The sequence below is a fragment of the Phacochoerus africanus genome, chromosome 8 (assembly GCF_016906955.1).
Source record: "Phacochoerus africanus isolate WHEZ1 chromosome 8, ROS_Pafr_v1, whole genome shotgun sequence".
NCBI lineage: Eukaryota > Metazoa > Chordata > Mammalia > Artiodactyla > Suidae > Phacochoerus > Phacochoerus africanus.
In genome coordinates this window covers 19,384,343-19,409,726 of record NC_062551.1, presented here as the reverse complement: position 1 = coordinate 19,409,726, position 25,384 = coordinate 19,384,343, and the positions used below count along the sequence as shown (strand labels likewise).

The window sequence follows — 25,384 nt, the reverse complement described above, 5'->3', positions numbered from 1 at the left end:
GGGGAAGAGGACCAAACCCTGGTGTGATTGGCAGCCCCCAGCCCCCAGCCCCGGGCCCAAGTCGGGCCAGGAGCTACCTTCACTGTGTGGTCATCTGCAGCCGATGCCAACCACTTCCCGTCGGGGCTGAACCGGAGACACCGCACAGCCTGGCTGTGCCCCTGAGGAGAGGACAGAGCAGGCGCACCCTAGGGGCTTCCCTCCCCATCCCCACCCCCTCGCCCCCCACAAACAGTGCTTCCGGGGAGCAGGCAAGGAGGGGACGGACAGCCACCGCGGCAGATGTCACAGGACACTGCTCCAAATGTGGTCAAAGACTCCCAGTCCTGCAGACACTCCAGGATATCAGACAGTGGGGTGCTGGTACAACCACAGACATCCAGACCAGCGGAACAGAACAGAGGGCCCAGAAATAAACCCAGACAACCACAGCCAATTAATCGTCGACAAAAGAAGCAAGAATATGAAATGGAGTTGTCATTGGGTCTCAGTGGTAACAAACCTGACTAGTATCTATGAGGAGGTGGGTTCGATCCCTGGCCCTGCTCAGTGGGTTAAGGATCCAGCCAGTGGTGCTGGGAAAAGGGGACAGCTGCATGTACAGCAGTGAAACCAGAAAACACCCTCATACCATGCACAAAAATACACTCAAAACAGCTTAGACTTAAACATAAGACAAGATACCAGAAAACTCCTAGAAGAGAAACACAGGCACAACATTCTCTGACGTCAGCCATGCAAATGTTTTCTTAGGTCAGTCTCCCCAGGCAACAGAAATAAAATAAAAAATAAACCAATGGGACCTAATCAAACTTACAAGCTTTTGCACAGCAAAAGAAACCATAAAAAAACCAATCAAACAAAAAAAACCAGACAACCTACGGAATGGGAAAAAACTAGTTTCAACAATGCAATGGACAAGGGCTTCATCTCCAAAATACACAACTCAACAGCAAAAAAAAGAAACAACCCAATTGAAAAATGGGCAGAAGAGCCGAATAAACATTTCTCCAAAAAAGGCATACAGATGGCCCTCAGGCACATGAAAACATATTCAACATCACTAGTTACTGGAGGAATGTCAATCAAAACGATGAGGTACCACTTCACACTGGTCAGAATGGCCATCATTAGTAAATCTATACACAACAAATGCTGGAGAGGGTGTGGAGAAGAGGGAGCCCTCCTATACTGTTGGGGGGAATGTAAGTTGGTACAACCACTGTGCAAAACAGCAGGGAGGTTCCTCAGGAAACTCAATATAGAACTACCACATGATCCAGCAATCCCACTCCTGGGCATCTATCCAGACAAAACTTTCATTCAAAAAGATACATGCTGGAGTTCTCGTTGTGCCTCAGTGGTAACGAATCCGACTAGCATCCACGAGGATGTGGGTTTGCTCCCTGGCCTCACTCAGTGGGTTAAGGATCCAGCAGTGCCGTGAGCTGTGGTGTAGGTCACAGACGCAGCTTGGATCCTGCGTTGCTGTGGCTGTGCTGTAGCCTGGATGCTGCGGCTCTGATTCAACCCCTAGCCTGGGAACTTCCCTATGCCACATATGGGGCCCTAAAAAGCAAAAACAAACAAAAAAGATACATGCACCCTATGTTCACTGCAGCACTACTCACAACAGCTAAGACATGGAAACAACCTAAATGTCCACTGACAGATAAAATGATTAAGAAGATGCAGTATGTATATATAATGAAATATTACTCAGCCATAAAACAGAACAAAATAAATGCTATTGCAGCAACACGGATGGAATTAGAGACTCTCATACTGAGTGAAATAAGTCAGAAAGAGAAAGACAAATACTCTATGATATCACTTCTATCTGGAATCGAATACATGGTACAAATGAACCTCTCCACAGAAAAGAAACCTGTGGACATGGACAACAGACTTGTGGTTGCCAAGGGGAGGGAGTGGGATGGACTGGGAGTTTAGGGTTAGTAGATGCCAACTATAGCGTTGGGAGTGGATAAGCAATGAGATTCTGCTGTACAGCACAGGGAAATATATCTCATCACTTGTGATGGAACACGATGGAGGATAATGTGAGAAAAAGAGCGTATAACTGGGTCACTTGGCTGTACAGCAGATACTGACAGAACACTGTAAATCAGCTATAAAAAAAAAAAGACTGTGTGGTCTTAAGAGTTTGGGAAGCAATGTGTCTTTTTGGGAGAGTTAAATGCCTCCTCTAAATGTGAAAGGGTCTAAAAACCTCCAAAACTCATTAAACTCAATGCCTCCAAACTCACAAACAGGAACCCCCTTCACTTAAGGACACCTGCTCCCAGCCTGCAAACGGTGGAGCAGAGATGGGGAAACTCAGCTCTGCCCTCCTGCTCTGCTCCAGATGCACGTCCTCACCCACGCTGAACAGCAGGCCCCTCCAGCCCAGGCTCCACGCCTGCAAGGTGCTTGGGGAGTGCCTGACAGAGGGTGCTTACCCGGTAGCGGAAGACACAGCCTTTCCTTCTGATGTCCCAGAGCTGCGGGGGTAGGGGCAGAGGGGGCGGAGTCAGAACGGGTCCCCGCCAAGGCTGGGCTGGCGATGCCTAGCCAAGCTCCGTGCTGGGGCCTGGGTCCGAAGGCAGCTCAGGGCACCTCCAGGTCATTATTCCCCCAAGTGACAGGGCTCTGGAAACCGTTCACTGAAGCAGGGCATCCCGAGCAGAGACGTCTGGCACACGCTTCCACATCCCTCACCCCAGGAGGGCATGGATGCCGCCGCTGCAGAGCCAAAGCCCACCCCCTCGGGCAGGACACACGGTCCCCGTCCCGCTGCCGGCCCGGCGGGGCAGCCAGGGCATGGAGTCATGTCTCACCTTGATGTTCGTGTCCTGGGAACCTGAGGCCACGAACTCGCCGTAGGGGTGGAAATCCAGGCTGCAGATGTTGGCTTTGTGTCCCATGAGGGTGCGCAGGACTAGCAGGGAGGAGAGCGGAGACAATGGCGTGAGAGGCAAACAGGGCGCTGGCGGAGAAGGGCGGCTGTGCCTGCTCTCGTGCTCGTTGCACCGAAAAACACAAGTGACCCGGATTTTACCAATAGTGAGCGAAATCAACCAGAGTCCTTCCACCCTAACAACTCATTTCCCTATTTTTCTCCTGAGAGATGACAGCCATTTCTGCTGCTACTTAAGCTCCCAGAAAACTCCCCACAAACTCCTCGCAGTTTAGGCCTCTGGACTTGACCCTTTGGACTTGACCCAGGATGCTCTCATGAGAGCGGAGCTCCAAAGTCAGCAGGGCAGTGTAACCACTACACTCGGTTTGGGCCCTTTGAACATGGACATGCAGCTTATGGTCTGCCAGGCATCCCACACTCGAGATGGTGCAAAGGAGAGGGAGGCAGGAGAGGTCCAAGCCAGGGGAGATGCGGCTTAAAAAGAGAAATCCAGGAGGCCTTTTTGGAAGAGGTGGTATTTGAGTAAGATGTCAGTGAGTGGAGGAGGATGAGGGAGGCTGCAGGCAAACTTCACAGTTTCTGTCTTAGAGTATTCTCTGGTACCACTCAAATTCGCCTCTCTTCTCTGGACTCATGTGTCTTGCTTTTATTTTGTTGTTGTTGTTGTTGTTGTTGTTGCTATTTCTTGGGCCGCTCCCGCGGCATATGGAGGTTCCCAGGCTAGGGGTTGAATCAGAGCTGTAGCCACCGGCCTACGCCAGAGCCACAGCAACGCGGGATCCGAGCCGCGTCTGCAACCTACACCACAGCTCACGGCAACGCCGGATCGTTAACCCACTGAGCAAGGGCAGGGACCGAACCCGCAACCTCATGGTTCCTAGTCGGATTCGTTAACCACTGCGCCACGACGGGAACTCCATGTGTCTTGCTTTTAAAAAAGATTTATAATTCCACTCTTCAAAAGAAACTGATCATCCCAGGAATGCTGGGGCCAAGGGGTGAGGCGGTCTAGCCATCCTTAGGTTTGAGCCAGGGTAAAACAGGCTGCCTTGTGAGGTAGTGAGCTCTCTGTTGGAAAAGGTATTCAAGCAGACTCCAGACATAATGCTTTAAGGACAAGATTCAACTGCACCAGAATCTAGGCGGCTGCCCTCACTACTCCCTGGAGTTGTCACATGCCATCAGGGGCTCAGCACTGCCTTGCTGGCGAAGGGGGCTCTGGCCGCATGCTGCCTAGCCCAGGCCCTGGAAGGTACTCCGGCTTCAGTTCACACTGCCCCTGCCAGCCCACCTGCTTTGCATCCCTCAGCCAGATTTCCAAAGTTTCACCCCACCCTGAGAGGATGTGGCTGGTCCCACCCCTGCGTGGGCCAGCTTTGGAAAGCACAGGCTACCCTCCTGTGGGATCCTGGGCTGACCCACCCTCGCCCTCTGGCTGCGCGGTAGAAAGCAGGCAGGACCACATTCTTCTGGCGTGATTTCTGCCCTGGCTCTTCTGTCCCAGGAGGGTTCTCGGCAGGCCTCCCAAGGCCAAACCTGGTCACAGGATCTGGGAGCTACAGAGTGGAGGGACCTCCAGCGGCTGGCTGCCCTACACAGGAACCTCTAAGCCCTCCTAGCACTGCAGCTGACCCTTCCAACCTTCCAGCAATGGGCAGCTGGTGTGACTATGAGGCGGCCCTTCTGCGCATGGGATGCCAACTTGCTTCCATGTCATTTCCACTCATGCTGTGGTAGGAGGGGGTGGAGGTGGACCTGAGATCTTAGCTCTTCCTGCCAAGGATGCAGAGGGCAAGCTTCTCATCCATTGTTGAACCTCCCAAAAGACAGAGTGGATGGCACTGGGATTGGAGTCTTTTTTTTTTTTTTTTTTTTGCTTTTTAGAGCCACACCCATGGCATATGGAGGTTCCCAGACTAGGGGTCGAATCGGAGCTACAGCTTCTGGCCTATGCCACAGGCACAGAAACACAGGATCCAAGCCACGCCTGCGACCTGCACCACAGCTCACGGCAACACCGGACTCTTAACCCACTGAGCGAGGCCACGGATTGAACCCGCATCCTCATGGATCCTAGTTGGGTTCATTACCACTGAGCCACAACGGGAACTCCTGGATGGGAGGCTTGACACCAGGACTGAGTCCCACGTTCTGCCACCCCCAGCCACGGAGTCTTTACCAGGCTCAGAGCTCTCCTTGGGCCTCAGTTTGCCCACCTGTCAGATAAGGAGACACTGCCAACCTGGCTTTTCATCAGAACTGCCTGGAAGCTTATGAAAGCCAGATTCTGCGCCCAGTCCACAACTGAGTCAGGTTCTCTGGGAGTGGGGTCTGGGCTGTGTGACAGGCTCCTTGGAGAGCAGCTAGCCCAGGGAGTCCACGGCTCAGGAATTCCAGGGGGCTTCCATTTCCATTCTTTGCCCGCCTCAAGGAATTCATCATGTTTCCCTCAAGCATGAAAGTCATGGCTGCGAAATCACAGCCTTTGGCTTCTTCCTTGCTCCTCAGTGGCCAGTGCCCTCCCAGGGGATCGGGTCCAGGGAGAAGCTTCCCAGAAGCGAACCACCTTCTCCCTGAGCCCTTCTGCTTCCTCAGCTGGAGCCCAGCCAGCCTGGGCTTGCTCCTCCCTGGCCCCTCAGGTCCATCCTGCGATGCCCCTGCAAAGCACGCCACAGATCCCGTGTCTGGCCAGGCAGTGGGACAGAGGGCTAAGATGCTAAGCATGCAACCTCTGTTTATAGTCTCAGAGGTTCTGGGCTCTGTGTTTCTTGAACAGAATGTCACTGGGTGGACAAGCATCACCCAAGAGGCTCAGGTGAGGTCCTTTCTTGAGGCCCACCTGCACAAGAGCAGGATAAACCTGGCCTCTGGGCATGTGTGGCCAATGGCCGCCATTCTGCAGCAGAGGGAGAGCAAGCATCGGAGGAGAGGCCCAGAAGGACCTTTAAGTCTTGGCCAAGGGAAGAGGAGCATTTCTTCTGGAAAAGGCAGCCTCGCCAAAACCCTTGCCACCGTTCCTCTCCTGTCTTTCAGGTAGCGGACAGCCTCCTGCCTGGCATGCTGGATGGTCCAGACTAGAGGCTGGCAAGGAGCAGTGAGCAAACAGGTTTCACTTGGTCCTCTGAGTGTCAGCCTACAGTGTTCTGAAAAATATGTTGAATTAGCTGTCCACTTTCCGAAATGGGTGGATTCTATATAAGTGTCCAGATTTCCAGCTTCTCTTGAAAAATCTGTAGAGTTGGTGAGACTGCATCCACACTGCCATGTGGCAAAAGCCAGTGAGGCTGAGAGACAGCCCCACTCTGGGGAAGGAGGGACACCCCACACAGCCCAGACCTGACAGCTTGATTGACTTCAGAGACAAAGATCCCAGCGAGGATCCAGCATAGGGAAGAAAAGAGACCCTCCAAGGCCCATTGCTGTGAAACCTGAGGACTCGGGGCCAAGATCCCACAAGCCTGCACAGAGCGAGAGGGGGGCAGAAGGAGGAAAGAAGCAGGTCCCACGAGAGGGATCCAGGATGAGACAGCCCTCACCCTCACCTCCCAACGGCAACCCTAGAACCTAAAACACAATGGAGCTGTACCTTCAAGATTCAGAGGAAAAAGCAGTCCCAACCTAGAACTCTACACTCAAACTCTCAATGAAAAAAGGAGTGGGGGCGGCGGTAAGAATAAAGTCATCCTCAGCCACGGAAGGTCTCTAAAACTGTGCCTGCTGCACGCCCTTTCACAGTAAGCAATGAAAGAGTGTGTCCCATCAAAAGGCGGAAACCAAAAGACGGAAACTCCAACCAAGATTACTCTACATAGCAAGGAGAAGAAGAGAAGGGGCAGATTGAAGGAGAACTCAAAAGCTTTACAGACAAGCAAAAATGGAGAAAATTCACCACCACTAAACCAGCTTAATGACAAATACTAAAGGAACGTCTCTAGGTAGGAAAAAAAAAAAAAGGCCACAACTAGAAACAAAAATATTACAAATAACAAGGCTCACCAGATCATGCACACACAAATATGCTCCCCAAACCAGAAATCGTGAGGAAAGCACAAAGGCAGGATACTGGAGATGCACTTGCCATTAAGAGACCAACAACTTAAAGCACTTGTACACTTAGACACACACTTCTTCTTTTTTTTTTGTCTTTTTGCTATTTCTTTGGGCCGATCCCGTGGCATATGGAGGTTCCCAGGCTAGGGGTCTAATCGGAGCTGTGGCCACCGGCCTACGCCAGAGCCACAGCAACGCGGGATCCGAGCCACGTCTGCAACCTACACCACAGCTCACGGCAACGCCGGATCGTTAACCCACTGAGCAAGGGCAGGGACCGAACCCGCAACCTCATGGTTCCTAGTCGGATTTGTTAACCACTGCGCTACGACAGGAACTCCCACACACACACTTCTAAATCAAAACTTCATGGTAACTGCAAACCAAAAATCTACAACAGTTTTACACACGCAAATAAGAAAAAGCAATTCAAATACAACACTAAAGAGGGTCCTCAAACCACAAGAGAAGAGAACAAGAAAAGGCGGCAAGAAAAAAGACCAACAAAAACAAATCAAAAACAATGAGCAAAACGGCAATAAAAACACCCATATCAATAATTACCTTAAATATAAATGGACTCAATGCCCCAACCAAAAGACACAGACTGGCTGAATGGATTCAAAACCCAGAACCCATATACATGCCGTCTTCAAGAGACCCACTTTTGTTTGTTGGGACACATACAAACTGAGAATGAGAGGAGGGAAGAAAATATTCCATACAAAGAAATCAAAAGAAAGCTGGAGTACCAATACTCTTATCAGACAAAACAGACCTTAAAGAATGTGTTAAGAGACAAAGGAGGACATTACATGATGATCAAAGGTTCAATCCAACAAGAAGATGTAACAATTGTAACTATATATGCACCCAACATAGGATCACCTCAATATGAAAGGCAACTGCTAATAGCCTTAAAAGGAGACATCAACAGAGGCCGGGGACTTTAACACCCCACTTACAGCAATGGACAGATCATCCAGACAGAAAATCAACAAGGAAACATGGGCCTTAAATGATGCATTAGACCAGATGGACTTAATAGATATTTATAGAATATTCCATCCAAAAGCAGCTGAATACACATTCTTCTCAAGGGCTCACAGAACATTCTCTAGGATGGATCACATTCTGGGCCACAAATCAAGCCTCGGTAAATTTAAGAAAACTGAAATCATATCAAGTATCTTTTCTGACCACAATGCTATAAGACTAGAAATTGACAAGAAAAAAACTGCAAAAAACACAAACACTTGGAGATTAAACAACATGCCATTAAACAACCAATGGATCACTGAAAAAATCAAGGAAGAAATTAAAATATACCTAGAAGCATACTGACAACAAAGATACAACAATCCAAAACCCATGGGATGCAGCAAAAGCAGTTCTAAGAGGGAGGTTTATAGCAATACAAGCCTACCTCTGGAAACAAGAAAAATCTCAAATAAACAACCTAATTTTATACCTAAAGCAACTAGGGAAAGAACAGACAAAACCTAAAGTTAGCAGAAGGACTGAAATCGCAAAGATCAGAGCAGAAATAAATGAAATAGAAATGAAGAAAAACATAAAAAGATCAATGAACTAAATGCTGGTTCTTTGAAAAGATCAACAAAATTGATAAACTCTTAGGCAGACTCATCAAGAAAATAAGAGAGAGAACTCAAATCAATAAAATTAGAAATGAAAAAGAAGTTACAACAGACATCACAGAAATACAAAGGATCCTAAGAGATTACTACAAGCAACTATATGCCAATAAAATGGACAACCTAGAAGAAATAGACAAATTCTTAGAAAAATACAATCTTCAAAGACTAATCCAAGAAGAAATAGAAAAGATTAACGGACCAATCACAAGTACTGAAATTGAAACTATGACTTAACAACTTCCAACAAACAAAATCCTAGACCAGATGGCTTCACAGGCGAAGTCTATCAAATATTTATAGAAGAGTTAACACCTATCCTTCTGAAACTATTCCAAAAAGTTGCAGATGAAGGAACTCCCAAACTCATTCTGTGAAGCCACCATCAGCCTGCTACCAAAACCAGAGAAAGATACCACACAAAAAAAAGAAAATTACAGGCCAGTATCACTGATGAACATGGATGCAAAAATCCTCAACAAAATACTAGCAAACTGAATCCAGCAATACATTAAAAGGATCTTACACCCTGATCAAATGGGTTTATCCCAGGGATGCAAGGATTTTTCAATATCTGCAAATCGATCAGTGTGATATACCTCATTAACAACCTGGAAAATAAAAACTACATGATCCCCCCAATAGATGCAGAAAAAGCTTTTGACAAAATCCAACACCCATTTCTTTTTTCTTTTCTTTCTTTCTTGTCTTTTTAGGGCTGCACCCGAGGCACCTGGAGGTTCCCAGGCTAGAGGTCAAATAGGAACTATAGCTGCCTATGACACAGCCACAGCAATGCAGGATCCGAGCTGTGTCTGTGACCTATACCACAGCTCAGGGCAACGCCAGATCCTTAACCCACTGAGTTAGGCCAGGGATCGAACCTTCATCCTCATAGATGCTGGTCAGATTTGTTCCTGCTGAGCCACAACAGGAACTCCCAACACCCATTTCTGATAAAAACACTCTACAAAGTGGGCATTAAGGGAAACTATCTCAACATAATAAAGGCCATATATGACAAACCCACAGCTAACATCATCCTCAGCTAAAAAAAGCTGAAAGAATTCCCACTAAGATCAGGAACACTCTTCCCACTACTATTTAACATAGCTTTGGAAGTTCTAGCCCCAGCAAAAAGAGAAGAAAAAGGAAGAAAAGGAATGCAAATTGGAAAGGAAGAAGTAAAACTATCACTGTTTGTAGATGACACGACACTATATACCTAGAAAATTCTAAAGACGCTACTAGAAAACTGTTAGAGCTCATAGATGAATTTGTTAAAGCTGCAGGATACAAAATTAATACACAGAAATCAACTGCATTTTCATATACTAACAATGAAAGATCAGAAAGAAATTAGGGAAACAATCCCATTTACCATCACATCCAAAAATAAATAAATAAATGAACTAGGAATAAACCTACCTAAAGAGACAAAAGACCTGTACTCTGAAAACTATGACGCTGATGAAAGAAATCAAAGATGACATAAACAGATGGAAATATACACCATCCTCTTGGACTGGAAGAATCAATAACGTCAAAATGACTATACTACCCAAGGCAATCTACAGATTCAATGCAATCCCTATGGAATTACTAAAGGCATTTTTCACAGAACTAGAACAAACTATTTTAAAGTTTAGAAGCACAAAAAACCCAGAATAGTCAAAGCCATCCTGAGAAAGAAAAATGGAGCTGGAGGAATCAGGTTCCCTGACTTCAGACTATACTACCAAGTTTCAGTCATCAGAACAGTATGGTACTGACACAAAACAGAAATATAGATCAGGGGAACACAACGAAAAGCCTAGAATTAAACCCACATACCTATGGTCAACTAATCTATGTCAAAGGAGCAAGGAATACACAATGGAGAAAAGACAGTTCCTTCAGTAAGTAGGGCTGGGAAAACTAGGCAGCTACATGTCAAAGAATGAAATTACAATACTTCCCAACACCATACACAAAAATAAACTCAAAATGGACCTAAATATAAGACTGAGTACTATCAAAACTCTTAAAGGAAAACAGGCTGACACTCTATGATATAAACCACAGTAATATCTTCTCGGATCCACCTCCTATAGTAATGACAATAAAAACAAACCAAAAAAATAAATAAATAAACAAATGGGACCTAATTAAACTTAAAAAGTTTTTGCACAGCAAAGCAAAGCCTAAACAAAATGAAAAGACAACCCATAGAGCAGGAGAAAATATTTACAAATGAAATGACTGACAAGGGATTAATCTCCAAAGTATATAAACCCCTCAATACCAAAAAAACCAAACAACCCCATCAAAAAACGGGCAGAAGATCTCAACAGAAACCTCCAAAGACACAGAGATGGTCAAAAAGCAAATGAAAAGATGTTCAATATCACTACCTATTAGAGAAATGCAAATCAAAACTACTACGAGGTACCGCCTTACACCAGCCAGAATGGCCACTGTCAACAAGTCTACAAACAATAAATGCTAGAGAGGGTGTGGAGAAAAGGGAAGCCTCTTACACTATTGGGGTGAATGTAAATTGGTACAACCACTATGGAAAAGAGTATGGAGATTCCTCAAAAAACTAAACACAGAATTACCATTTGATTCAGCAATCCCACTCCTCGACATCTACCCGGGGAAAACCAGGGCTCAAAAAGATACAGGTACCCCAATGTTCACTGCAGCACTATATACCATAGCCAAGACAGGGAAGCAACCTAAATGTACATCAACAGAGGAATGGATAAAGACAATGTGGTACATATAGACAAGAGAATATTACTAAGCCATAAAAAGGAATGAAATAATGGCATTTGCAGGAACATGGATGGACCTAGAAAATATGCTAAGTGAAGTTAGTCAGACAGTGAGACACAATCGTCATATGCTATCACTTATATATGGAATCTAAAAAAAGTTTACAATGAACTTATTTGCAGAACAGAAACTGACTCAAACTTTGAAAAACGTATGGTTTCCAAAGGGAACATGTTGCGGTGGGAGGGATGGGCTGGGGGTTGGGATAGAAATATTGTAAAATTAGGTTGTTATGATGGTTGTACAACTATAATAAAATTCAGTGAATTTTTTTTTATATTTTTATTTTTATTATTTTTTATTTTGTTGTTGTTGTTGTTGCTATTTCTTGGGCCGCTCCTGCAGCATATGGAGGTTCCCAGGCTAGGGGTCGAATCGGAGTTGCAGCCACCGGCCTACGCCAGAGCCACAGCAACGTGGGATCCGAGCCGCGTCTGCAACCTACACCACAGCTCACGGCAACGCCGGATTGTTAACCCACTGAGCAAGGGCGGGGACCGAACCCGCAACCTCATGGTTCCTAGTCGGATTCGTTAACCACTGCGCCACGACGGGAACTCCTCAGTGAATTTTTAAAAAGGGGGGGACAAGGAAAGTGACACATGGGGGTCTGACGCAGCAGAGTTCCCGGGGGAGGAGACAAGGGGCCCAGGATGACAGCTAGGCTGCAGGCCTGGGAGCTCCCAGGTCACTAGGACCTGGGTGACAGAGGCTCTGAGAAGAGACACCTCAATGATGGCATGGGTTTGGGGGAACCAAAGGATGAGGCTTACTCTTCTGGCAGAGAATTTGGGGATGGATTAGGAAAAGAGACACAGAAAACATGCAGATGTGAAAAAGACAGAACTACTATTAATTCCAGGAAAACAAAGTTATAAAAAGAAAAGAAATACATACAATCCACTCTGAAAAATATCAGTGTGGTCCTGATAATAAAAACCCTGAATATTTAAAAGGTGATTTGGACAAAAATAAACCAATGGGACCTAATCAAACTTACAAGCTTTTGCACAGCAAAGGAAACCATTAAAAAAAAAAAACCCAAAAAGATGGAGTTCCCATCGTGGCTCAGCAGAAATGAATCTAACTAGCATCCATGAGGATGCAGGTTCGATCTCTGGCCTTGCTCAGTGGGTTAAGGATCCAGCATTGCCATGAGCTGTGGTGTAGGTTGCAGACGCAGCTCAGATCTGGCGTGGCTGTGGCTGGCAGCAACAGCTCCAAATGGACCCCTAACCTGGGAACCTCCATATGCCGAGCATGCAGCCCTAAAAAGCCCAAAAAAAAAAAAAAAAAAACCCTGCAGAATGGCAGAAAATAGTTGCAAGAGATCCAACAGACAACGGCTTGGGAGTTCCCGTTGTGGCACAGTGGTAACGAATCTGACCAGTATCCATTAGGATGAGGGTTCAATCCCTGGCCTTGCTCAGTGGTTGCTGTGGCTGTGGCATAGGCTGGAAGCCAAAGCTCTGATTCAACCCCTAACTGGGAACTTCCATATGCAGCAGGTGTGGCCCTAGAAAGCAAAAAAAAAAAAAAAAACAAAAAAAAAACAGACAAGGGCTTAATCTCCAAAATATACAAGCAAAGAAAAACAAACAACTCAATCAAAAAATGGACAGAAGGAGTTCCCGTCGTGGCGCAGTGGTTAACGAATCCGACTAGGAACCATGAGGTTTCGGGTTCGGTCCCCGCCCTTGCTCAGTGGGTTAACGATCCGGCGTTGCCGTGAGCTGTGGTGTAGGTTGCAGACGCGGCTCGGATCCCACGTTGCTGTGGCTCTGGCGTAGGCCGGTGGCTACAGCTCCGATTCAACCCCTGGCCTGGGAACCTCCATATGCTGCGGGAGCGGCCCAAGAAATAGCAAAAAGACAAAAAAAAAAAAAAATGGACAGAAGGCCTGAATAGGCATTTCTCCAAAGACGACATACAGATGGTCAAGAGGCACACTGAAAAAATGCTACTACTAATTATTAGGGAAATGCAAATCAAAACCACAATGAGGTACCACCTCACACCAGTCAGAATGGCTATCATTAGTACGTCTACAAATAAATGCTGGAGACAGTGTGGAGAAAAGGGAACCCTCCTAAACTGGTGGTAGGAGTGTACATTGGTACAACCATTATGGAAAACAGTATGGAAACTCCTCAGAAAACTAAATATAAAACTACCACATTGGAGTTCCCGTCATGGCGCAGTGGATAACAAAGCCGACTAGGAACCATGAGGTTGCAGGTTTGATCCCTGCCCTTGCTCAGTGCGTTAACGATCCGGTGTTGCCGTGAGCTGTGGTGTAGGTCACAGACACGGCTCGGCTCGGATCCTGCGTTGCTGTGGCTCTGGCGTAGGCCAGGGGCTGTGGCTCTGATTCAACCCCTAGCCTGGGAACCTCCATATGCCGCGGAAGCGGCCCAAGAAATGGCAAAAAGACAAAAAAAAAAAAAAACCTACCACATGATCCAGCAATCCCACTTCTGGACATATATCTGGACATAACTGTTATTCGAAAAGACACATGCAGCCTTACGTTCACGACAGCACTATTCACAATCACCAAGACATGGAAACAACCTAAATGTCCACTGACAGATAAATGGATTAAGATGTGACACATGTACACAATGGAATACTACTCAGCCATAAAAAAGAATGAATTAACGCCACTTGCAGCAACATGAATGCAGCTAGAGATTCACATTCTAAGCAACGTAAGTCAGAAAGAGAAAGACAAATACCATATGATATCACTGATATGCAGAATCTAAAATATGGCACAGATGAACCTATCTATAGAACAGAAACAGACTCACAGACATGGAAAGCAGACTTGTGGTTCCCCAAGGGGAGAGGCAGGAAGTGGGATGGACAGGGAGTTGGGATTAGCAGATGCAAACTATTCCACTGAGAATGGATAGTTGATGAGGTCCTGCTGCATAACACAGGGAACTACATCCAATCACTTGTGACAGAACATAATGGAAGATAATATGGGGAAAAGAATGTGTATATATATATGACTGGGTCACTTTGCTATACAGCAGAAATTGACAGGACATTGTAAATCGACTATAAAGAAAAAAATTTAAAATAAATAAAAGGTGATTCAGGGAGGATGGAGAGGAAATGTCGTGAGCGACAGAGTTAGGGGAAGCTCAGAGACAGCTCAATTCTTCTGCAGGAGGAAGGCACAGCTATTGCATAAAGCGTTTTTATTTCTTATTTATTTTTTCTTTTTTTTAAATGGCCACACCCATGGAACACGGAAGTTCCTGGACCAGGGGTCCTTTAAACCACCGTGCCTTCATGGAGACCTGAGCCACTGCAGTCAGATTCCTAACTCACTGCACCACAGCAGGAACCCCTATAAAGTGTTTTTAAAAAGAAAAGAAAGTGGAGTTCCCTGGTGGTCTCGCGGTTAAGGATCCAGTGTTGTCACTGCTGTGCAGCATAACTGATGCCTGGCTTGAGAACTTCCCCAAAAAGAAAAAAAAAAGAAAAAAGAAAAGGAAGAAGCTGCAGCATAACCATGTTGTTCTGAGAGGGGACCCCCGGGGTCAGGGCACACGGCCCCAGCTCACTGCACAGCCACCTCACATGTTTCTATGTCCTGCACGGTCCCCAGCGGCACTCGCTGTCCTTCCCAGTTCTGAATCCAGAGAGGCTCACCACCCAGAGTGTCCATCACTCAGACACCTACTGGACGCCCCCTCGGTGCCAGCATCCAGACAGCAACGCACGTTACTGTTGCCAGGTTAATGGGGACGGGGTGGGGCGGGGTCAGTGCCCCAGGAGAGAAGCACCCGATCTGGTCAGGACAGGAAGGAAGCGGATGGACAGGAGAGCCGGGGACAAGCGCTGCCGCAGGCCTGCGTGTGGGGAAGGCGAGCGCGGACACCTACTTTTGGCAGCTTCCAGGTCCCAGACACGGATGGAGCCCGACTGAGAGCCGGCCACAATGAGCTCCTCGGGGGTGTTGAGACGGACGCTCTCCACTGGGGACGTGTGACCCGTCAGGCTCTGTGGAGAGAGGGTGGCAGCTTCAGCACTCTGCGTGGACAGGCCCCCAGCTGCTGCCCTGAACCCTGGGTCCCTGGGAGCCTGTCAAGCAGGGGGGGCTGTGCTCCCCGGAGCCTCCCCCAGCTGATGGGCTGAGCGGCTGTCTCCCTCAGCCTCTTGGCCGCTGGGACTAAAAGTGGGCCAGACCCCAGTCATGCTCTACCCACTGCCCACCCACTGTGCTCCAGCCAGGACCGGCACCTGCAGAAGTGGCCCTGGGCCCTTGCAGAGGAGCAGCTGATCCTTTGGTCCCAAGTCCAACCATCGCCCACTGGACTGGGCTGGGCTCCCACCTCCACTCCCTGCCCAGCCCCGCCCTCCGGAGGGGAGACCCCGGCCCACCCGAGGCCTGGGCAGCAGCACACGTCCTGCCCCTCTGGAACGCCTGGATCCCTGGGGCGGCCCCCACTGGAGGACACAGCCACGTTCTCAGGCAGGGACTCTGGAAGCCAGAGGCCCTGGGAGTGACCCTGCTGGAAAACATGCACACTCCCACCCAATTCACACCAGACAGAGCAGGGCAGGGCTGAGCCCAGGGAGGAGGGCTGGGAGGTGCTGGCACTTCCAGCTTTCTGGAGAGGAGGCTGGAATCTGAAATCCAGTGTCTGTCAGTCCCCCTCCAGCGCTGGCCACCCAACGCACAGGGGTGAGCCCATCAGCACCTGCTAAGGCCATGTGCCCATGGGACTGCGGACCCTAGAGGAAAACTGCTCCTCAGCAGAACTGCCCAGTGGGCAGACAGTTACGAGCCTCTTGTCTGACTCCCCAGCATGACCAGCAGGAGGATAAGTGGGTACAGACCCCACACAAGGCAACTGGACAAAAATCTATCCTCATTTTGGAAAGGCACATTTCCGCACACCAGCCCCTGGAGGCTTACGCTGTGCACACTCAACACACACAAAACAACACGGACCCAAGGTCATTCCCCGCGGTGAACCTTTCTGACAAGAGACTGGACACAATATAAATGCCCACGACAGGCAACTGGTGAGCTAAGCCTGCGGCCATCCACGGCCACCCGGGCAACGGATACCATTCGGCCACTGAAGTGAATGAGGCGCCCTCCGAATGTGACAAAGACAAATCTCCGTGACACTCTAAGGTGAGGAAAGACACAGGACAGTAATATACTGTATGACAGCATTTGCATAAAGTAAGGAGGAGGGGACAGGGCATACGCATGCGCCTGCAAATGCACAAGACAATTCTGGAAGGACCCAGAGGCGTTGAGAATCATGGCTGTCTCCAGGTAGGGACAGGGGGTCACGGAGTTTATCCTGGATCATTTGGATGCTGAGCCAAATGAGTTCACGCATACGTGAAAAACACACAAAAATACACGTGCATATGCACATACAGGTGCATAAACCTGAGGCGAGAAAGAACTTGGTGAGGCTGAGGCACCAAAAGGCCTGCTCTGAGGCGAGTGAGGGGACAGGCAGGGGATGAGGCCCACTGGGGGCCTGTGGGTGCCACCTGGTGTAAGCGGCTGAGTCTAGAGGCCAGACCCCATGCTGCTCACTGGGCTCCTTTGGGGGCGAGAGCATGGGGGGTGACTTTAGGGGCATTTTGTGTCAACCTCTGTTGGTTCTTTTTCAACCAGTGTACGTTACTTTGACATCTGGGAGGGAGGGGGGAAATGCCACATTTGAGCCCTAAAAATCAAGTGAAACAATTTCGATTCTATTCTTTTTTTTTTTTTGTCTTTTTTGGGCCGCTCCCGCGGCATATGGAGGTTCCCAGGCTAGGGGTCGAATCGGAGCTGTAGCCATCGGCCTACGCCAGAGCCACAGCAACACGGGATCCGAGCTGCGTCTGCAACCTACACCACAGCTCATGGCAACGCCGGATCGTTAACCCACTGAGCAAGAGCAGGGACCGAACCCGCAACCTCATGGTTCCTAGTCGGATTCGTCAACCACTGCGCCACGACGGGAACTCCTCGATTCTATTCTTAACCTGATCGCTGTTCTGCCCTTCACCTTGGCCATGGTTCGGGTCGGATCTCAGCTGCCCGCTGGATCTCGCAAGGACACAGAGCTGATTAAGTTTCTACTAATAAATATCACCTCCCGCCCCTCTTATCTTTATCTGTACTTGGCCAAGAGTCGAAAGAATGATAATACCCTGTGCTGCAAGGTTGTGGGGCAAGAGGGCAGGCTTCTAGGCCTCGGGTGGGAATGTCGATTGATTTCTGGAGGGCCATTCAGCAATATGTTTTGAAAGCTTTTTCAAAAGCGCACACCCACAGACTGAGTGTGACGATCTCGGACCTGATCAAAGATTTAGGGAGATGAGGCTGTTCCCTTCTGAGCAGAGCAGAAAATCGGGCAGTGACCTCCCTGCTGGGAGCCAGCATCCCCACAATGGGACACCGCGAAGCCGTTAAAAATCATGTAGCAAGAGGCTATTTGTTGACACAGGAAAATGCCCATGAGGATGTTATTTTAAAAAAACAGGTTACAGAAGAGTAAGACAGGATTCTGGAAATACAGAAACGTACAAATATGTTTGTGTGTACACATAGGAGTGTTTGCACATGTACACACAGGGCACGAGTCCACACACTCATTAACACACACCTATCCGTATCAGCACCTAGAAGGTCACAGACCAAGTACCACCTGTAACAGTCTTTGGATAATCAACCCATATGTAATTCATTTTTGTATTTCTTCCTCCTTATGCTCTCCTATTTTGGAAAACAGTTCTGGGCGTTGAGTGCAGTTGTGTAACAGCGGAGAGTGCTATGAAAGAACCAGCTCTCTCACCAGCTCCAACCAGGGGCCTTCAAATCCTTTTCCGTGGGAGGAGGTGGGGAATGAATCCAAATAGCCCCACAGGAATCTGACAGCGCGGGGGATGGGCCAGTGGGCAGGGGAGGCTCAAACTTGGGCCTGTGGGCTTCTTTTCGCTTTCTCACACAGGATCCCTAGAGTTCTGTCCTGTGGCCAGGTGACCCCCCGATTTCTGAGGACCAGCCACTGTCCCAGCCAGCCGCGCTGTCCTGGGCTTTCCTAAGCAGACGGCTGGGGGAGGGACTGAGGTGCTGGGTGCCAGAAAAGCAGCCCACTCCCAGCCCTAACCCTGCCCACAGCTGCCCCGAAGCCCCGCCCCGCCCCGCCCCGCCCACAGCTCCCCGTCCCGCCCCATGGGCCCAGCCTCACCATGATGCAGTTGGGCTTGTTGACAGACCATAGGTTGACCCGGCAGTCATCCCCGCCGGTGGCCAGCAGCCGGCCTGAGGCTTTGCCCAGCACCAGCGAGGACACATTGCTGGCGTGGGCCACGATCTCCTCTATACAGGAAAGGGCAGAGGGAAAAGGCAGTCAGAGGCCTGACAGACCACATGGAGGAGGGCTGCCCTCCCGCTGGGCACCACCAGCCCTGGCATCCGAAGTCCCTGCAGCTCTCCTTTGGTGCCAGACACCCCTCATGAGCTGTGGGACAAGATGGGGCTGGGGTCTGAGATAGAAATGACTATTTCTCAGTTTCCATCATTCTCCTCCCACCCTTAAACCTCAGGGTTTTTTTCCTTGTTTCCACATATCAACAGGTACTACTGCTGACTAGTCACCACATTCAATTTTTTAAAATGACTTGCTCTTTCTACTTAGCTCTGCCTTTTAGGCAATAATAGCCACATAATTACAAGTTCAATATGTTCATTATATTTTTTTCTGAGACGAAAAGAAAGATGAAAACAATTATTAAAATAAAAAATACTGACCTATGTGCCCCCAAAGTGCCTCTCAGCTGTTGCTCGCTGTTTCCTCTTGGGGGGACACACTTTCAGAACCAGGCAACTGCAGACAAACTGTCCAAGGTGAGCTCAGCCAGAACAGCTTCAGAGTTATGGACCGGGTTCTAGTCTGAGCTCTGCTACTGCAGGCTGTGTGGCCTTAAACAAGTCACTCACCCTCTCTAGGCACTGAGCTCCTCGATGGGTAAATGGGGATAATAATAGTGCCTGGATCACCAGGCTGCTGAGGGTGTAGTGAGGACGGGCCTGGGAGCTGCTGTGAGGGGGCTGAGTGCCCATGGCTGCTAGGCAGGCTGAGGCCATAGAGCGGGCACTGGGCTCAGGGGGGTGGGCTGTGAGAGGGGAGCAGGAGGGAGCCGACTGGGGGGCCTGGATATGAGGGCCAACGAGACAGAATGGGAGGCAAGGTCACCACGGGCAGCCACGAGGGCCCGTGGCCTGGACTAGGGGGCTGCAGACCTAAGTCTCAGAGGGCATCACCAGGGCCCCAAGGGAACAAACCACGGGCAAGGAACCAAGAGGCAGCCCAGGCCTCGCCACAGCCCGAGCAGCTCCTCCTGAGAACATGGAGGGAAGAAACAGGTCTCCTCACAGAGACGAGGGAAAACCCCAACACGCTGATGCCCCGAGGCAGGCAGCCGAGAGGCCAGACTGGGTGACTCCGAGGGATGACTCCAAGGGAGAGGGTGGCCCTGCAGAGGCCCCTCCTGCCTCCACCCAGCCTGGGGTCTCTGTGGCGCCGGCCTCAGACTGCAGGGAGGTTAGCAGGCAGGGACCAGGAAGGCTGCTTGTCGGGCGGGATGGCTCACAGGGGCTGTCAGTACTGCCCAGGGGACCAGGCCCCAGGCTCAACCCCACTGACGACACCCCAGGCACCCAGCCCCTGCAGGATGAGAGCTGGCAGCAGGCCCAAATGTGACCTGGGGCCTCAGGGATCCCGCCCCTGGAGGCGAGAAAGCTGGGTCTCTCTCTGGTCTGCTCCTCAGCCACAGAGCCCCCTGTCCTCTGGACACGGTGGCACAGATGCCTAGGTGCTCTGGGGCTCGGGCTGCGGACACTTGTCTGTTCAAGGGCTTCTGCTGGGCCAAACTGGCTGCCCAGCCCAGAGAAAGCACAAACCACCCTCCACCTGAGCACTGTGTGCCCGGCCCCAGGGGCCCCCTCCTCTTCTCTGGATGCTCCCCGCACGCGCCGCCCTCTGTGCATGACCCGCCTAGAGGCGTGACTGCCTGCCCACCCCAGCTCACACCCTTCCCAAGGAAAATTCTGGCTGGGCCGCACCACCCTGGGCCTCCTGGGAGCACTGCCACCCCGCTCTGCACCTCAGGACTTCTAACCCCTGGGGACAGCCATTCGTCCATAATGTACATTTTCCCAGGTGCCGCTCTAGGCCTGGCGCCGAGAGACGGTGGGGAAGGAGAGTGATTAGGTTCCTGTCTTCACTCTACAGCCTGATCAGATGGTTCCCGGGACAGCACCCAGCTGGAAGAACCACAAACTTGAGGGCGAGCAGAATTTGGAGGCTGGGCCCTTTCCTAGAAGGGCTCAGACCACTTCCCTGCAAGCAGCCTGACCAGGGGACTGAAAGGAGCTCCTTGAAGGACTAGGGAGGGCGGAGGTGGGCACACCTCAGGCACCAGGCAGAGGAGGCCTTGGCACAGGGCACTGACCCCTTCTGGCCTGAAGGACCATACCCACCAACGGCCAGGGCCGGGTACTGAATTTAAATGCCAACAAATAAAAAATCCTCACCACATCTACTGGCAAGCCAGGCTGACGGCTGCTGCTCTACCCTGTGTCACAGGCTCACGCCAGCTGCCCGGGCTCAGGTGGCACAAGCTGGGCCCCACATCCCAGCCACTGCTGGGGGAACATGGCATTCTGGCCAGAGACACTGAGCACTGGCAGATGCTCAAACGGAAAGTGTGAAAGACTAGGCTTCACCAGGGCCTCATGCTGGCCAGACACCTTCTGATCCTCCCCAGATTCTAGAGTCACAAGGAGCAAGGGGTCATTCCGCCTTGGATTCTTCAGACAATTTATACCTGTGGAAACTGCTGTGCACATGAAACTGTCAGCAGATGCTCAATATGCCTGATCACATCACCTCCCACTTGAATGCTTTGATGGCTTGCTCTTGCCTTTCAGATAAAGCCAAAGCCTCAGAAGGGCCAGGGTCCTGTGGACATGTATCCCTGAAGACCTTGCCAGCCTATGGGGCACCACATTCTCCTCACTGCTATGTCGCTGCCCATGGCCTCCTTTGAGACCTTCCCTCGCACCAAGCTTCCTGCCTCAGGGCCTTTGCACAGGAGGCTCAGGCACAGCACTTCCCCATGCCCCACCCCCACATCTAGTTCACTGATTCAAAGCATTTGTTTCTGCTTAGAATCAGAAAAGGAGAAATGGCTGGGTGTGATTATCTCATTCCTGCCTATTGCTTTCCCCAGGCTCTGAGCCCCACAGCAGAGAGACCTTAGCTATTTTGCCCTCCCTCTGCCAGGTTCTTTCCTGGTTTCTCAGAAAAAACCAGCTGTTGAAGGTATAGACACATAACCCCAATAAATACAAAGCTGCTCTGTCCAAAGTGCACCCTCCTTGGCAGCCCGTAACAGGATTCTCCCAGGACCCTAGGGGCTCAGGAACAGTTTGCAAATGGCCCAATCCTCTTGTCATTTAAAATGAGGATGCCGAGGCCCAGGTTCTCAGAGTTAATAAGTGGAGAAGCCTTGTCCTGGCTTCTGAAAACAGCCCAAGGGCAGCTTACAGCAAAAGGTGACCTGTCTGGACACCAGATCTATGCCATCCAGTTATTACAGGTGGGGTACAGCCCGCAGAGGCACCCACATGCAGAGCTACAGTTCTCAAAATACGATCTGGGGAATTCTGGGATCCTCAAGAGCCTTTCAGGGGATCTGAGAGAACAAAACAACTTTGATCATAAAACTAAGGTGGAACTTGATTTTTACATTCTCATTTGCTCACAAGAACATAGCAGAGTTTCCCTGAAGATACATGACGTGATGGCATCATCACTAGGGGCACGTTTGTGCATCCTTGTGCTTTAAAATGTCTCCGTATTGAATTTCTCACTGTGGTGCAGTAGGTTAAGGATCTGGCATTGCTGCCGCTGTGGCATAGGCTGCAGCTGTGGCTCAGATTTGATCCCTGGCCCAGGAACTTCCATCAGCTGCAGGTGTGGCCAAAAAAAGTCTCAGTTTTATTTCCACCATGGTAAACATTGATAGATGTAACTCCTATACACAAAAACTCTTTGCGGTCCTCAATAATTTTTAAGAGTATAAAGAGGTGCAGGGAGTTCCCGTCGTGGCGCAGTGATTACTGAATCTGACTAGGAACCATGAGGTTGTGGGTTCAATCCCTGCCCTTGCTCAGTGGATTAACGATCCGGCATTGCCGTGAGCTGTGGTGTAGGCTGCAGACGTGGCTCGGATCCCACGTTGCTGTGGCTCTGGCGTAGGCCGGTGGCTACAGCTCCGATTGAACCCCTAGCCTGGGAATCTCCATATGCCGTGGGAGCGGCCCAAGAAATAGCAAAAAGACAAAAAAAAAAAAGAGTATAAAGAGGTCCTAAGATGAAAGACTTCAGAGCTGTCAGTATAGAGGAGTGGGGGTGGGTGGTTCCTGGGCTCAGGTACATTCGAGAGCCTATCATCGGCATCCCTCTGCCTACCTTCTCATCTCCACCCCCATCCCAAGAGGATCAGGGAGCCTGACTTGTGAGATGTCAGAAGATACTGAGAACACCTTTCAGGATTTCTTGCCCCATCCTGCCTGCCAGCCTAGCTGGAAATTCTGCTAAGTGCTTCCTTATGTTCATTTTCTCACTTGAATCTCACTCTAGAGTGGAGGTATGATTATCTCATTGTACAGACAGGAAACTGAGCCTCAGAGAGGTGAGGTCACCCGGCCAACAGCACCCAGCTGAGAAGTGCCAAAATCATGATTTGCATCTTGGTCTATTTTACTTCAAAGCCTGGGAGTCTCCCCTGCGTCAAGAACAGGAGACAAGGCTGGGGGTTCAGGCCACCCAGAAACAAACGGCTAATAGGGTAATACTAGGGTGATGGGGGGAGAAAAAAAACAAGAACATCACTCACGCAGCTTCCAGGCCGTCTTGGTGACCACAGGGGTGGCCATCCTTCAGCTTGCAGGCACCCAAAGCTGCACCCACAAAACAGACTGCTTTCCTTGTGGGTGGGGGTGGATCCCCCCCAGATCCGCCAGTCAAGTTGACAGGGAGTTTCCACACATCCAGGCAGAGGGAATGTCTGGTCTTCCAGGCCTGTACCACCTTGTGGTTTTAAAGCATCCACAGCAGCAGCCCGTGCGTGCCTGTTGGTATCCTGGTTCATGGAACATCAGGCTTGAGCCATTTCAGCTCAACACTAGGCTGGAACACAAACAGAGGTGATGGCTTGTTAGCAAACACTCAATGGGAATTCAGGGGGTCCCTAGGTTTGGAAAACTGGAGCTGCAGCTCCCTGGATCACCAAGGGCACTTGATAAAGACAGACACCCACCAAAGCCAAGGCCCGACTGCAAATTGTGTTTGAGGATCTGGATGGAGGGCACCTCAGGCAAGGTGATTTGGAACACATGGAAAAAGGTCTATCCCAGAGGCCAGATGATGGTGGAGGCTCTGTTCCAGGAGGCTGGCTGCCTAATGTGCAGGAGCCGCAGTGGGGCGGGGAAGACCACATGTCTGCAGTTCCCATAGATTTCTGGGAGTCACTGTTTCATCTGACGTATGGGAAGGGGGTGGAGTCACAGGCTAAGTTTAGGGGCTCACGAGGCACCCTAGAGATAGGTACTGAAGTCTTCTCTAGGGAGACCCTCAAAGAGGGCCCATGGGATCTAATCTGTGTCAAGGTAACTACTGCAGGTGCCTGCACTTCTCAAGGGCAGTGCTGCGAACGAGGCTTCCAGGTGGGCATGAGTCGGTGTGACTCCTCAACTCTAAAAGGCGACCTCATGGAGCCTCCTACCTCCTTCCTCCAAACCTCTTCATGAACCATCTCCTCCCTGTCCCTTTTCTCCTGGGGTCCCCAGCGTTCACTCCTCCTCACTGCCGCCTGTGTCTCCCACGCGAGCACATCCTGTTTTGGCCTCTGCCCCGCCAGACCCTTTCCCCTCGGCTATCAGTATCCCCATTCATTGACTCTCCCCTTCATAACCCCTCCTCCTGCAGACCTCCGGCTCTGCTTCCGGCCTCCCCGGTTGTCGTCTGTGGCCTCCACGCTGGTCCCGCCCCTCCCGAAACTGGGGCTGGTCCCTCCGCCTCGCCTAATCCTCCCACTCCTCTCGCTTGCGGGGAGCAGGCTCCAGCCTCCCTCCGCCCGGAGCCCTCTCCGCCGCAGCCTGGTCTGGCCCCGCCTGACTCGGCCTAGTCCAGGGCTCATCTTCCCCTCGCTTTCTCATCCGCTCACCCACTCCACCTGCAGCTGCGGGTCCGGAGGCCGAGGTTCTGCTCCAAGCGCGACCCCTACTTACCTCCATCCCCTAGCCTGATTGGCTGCTGCTTGACAACCGACCCTCACAACAAAACCTCCGGCTCAGAGCCCCGCCTTCCTCACCTCCCGCACCAATCAGCAGCCGCGAGCGATCCGCCTCTCTCCAGACTTGACCAGTAGGAAAAGGCGCTTCTGCCGCTTTCCCTAAGTACCCGCCCTCTTTTCCTGACTTGGACTAATCACGAGGAAGGAGCGTTCAGGAGCCGCCCCTCTGCCTCAGTGAACCAATGCGAGCTGCAGTTTCCTTGGTTCCGCCTCTGCCTCAGGCTTACCCCTTCCTCCACTGTTCATCTCTTCCTCGAACTTCGAGACGCCTTCCATTGGCGGCTGCACCAATCGCTTTAGCAACCGCCCTAGATTGACCAATCAACTTCCGCATTATTGGAAAACCAATTCCCGGATAGCCAATGGGAAGGAGACATCGAGAGCGGCGTGAAGCCGGGATCCTTTCATTTCGGGTTGGGGCGAAGCGGGGACCTGGTCTCAGTCATCACTTTGCTGTAGTTCCTACTGCTTCACTTTGCTCGGGAGGCGGTGTTGCTGTTGTCTGAGGGTTTTCACTCTTCTCTGGCTCTGA

At 50.3% G+C, this 25,384-nt stretch overlaps 1 protein-coding gene across 4 annotated transcripts in view; it reads right to left on the bottom strand.

Annotated features, from left to right (window-relative positions):
• Positions 1–24,854, bottom strand: part of KATNB1 (katanin regulatory subunit B1) — a 29,775-nt gene extending 4,921 nt beyond the window's left edge. The window contains exons 1-7 of one of the 4 annotated variants that reach the window (XM_047791563.1): positions 24,788–24,854; positions 23,395–23,687; positions 18,678–18,808; positions 15,351–15,468; positions 2,841–2,941; positions 2,463–2,504; positions 78–161 (exon numbers count right to left, since the gene is read on the bottom strand). In XM_047791563.1, the coding sequence (XP_047647519.1) occupies positions 78–161; positions 2,463–2,504; positions 2,841–2,941; positions 15,351–15,468; positions 18,678–18,808; positions 23,395–23,434 (516 nt within the window). In that variant the 5' untranslated portion in view covers positions 23,435–23,687; positions 24,788–24,854. Of the gene's footprint in view, positions 1–77; positions 162–2,462; positions 2,505–2,840; positions 2,942–15,350; positions 15,469–18,677; positions 18,809–23,394; positions 23,688–24,487; positions 24,510–24,723 lie in introns of those variants that run through there. The other 3 variants (XM_047791561.1, XM_047791562.1, XM_047791564.1) reach the window with 3 other exon arrangements.
• Between the last annotated feature and the right edge of the window lie 530 nt (positions 24,855–25,384).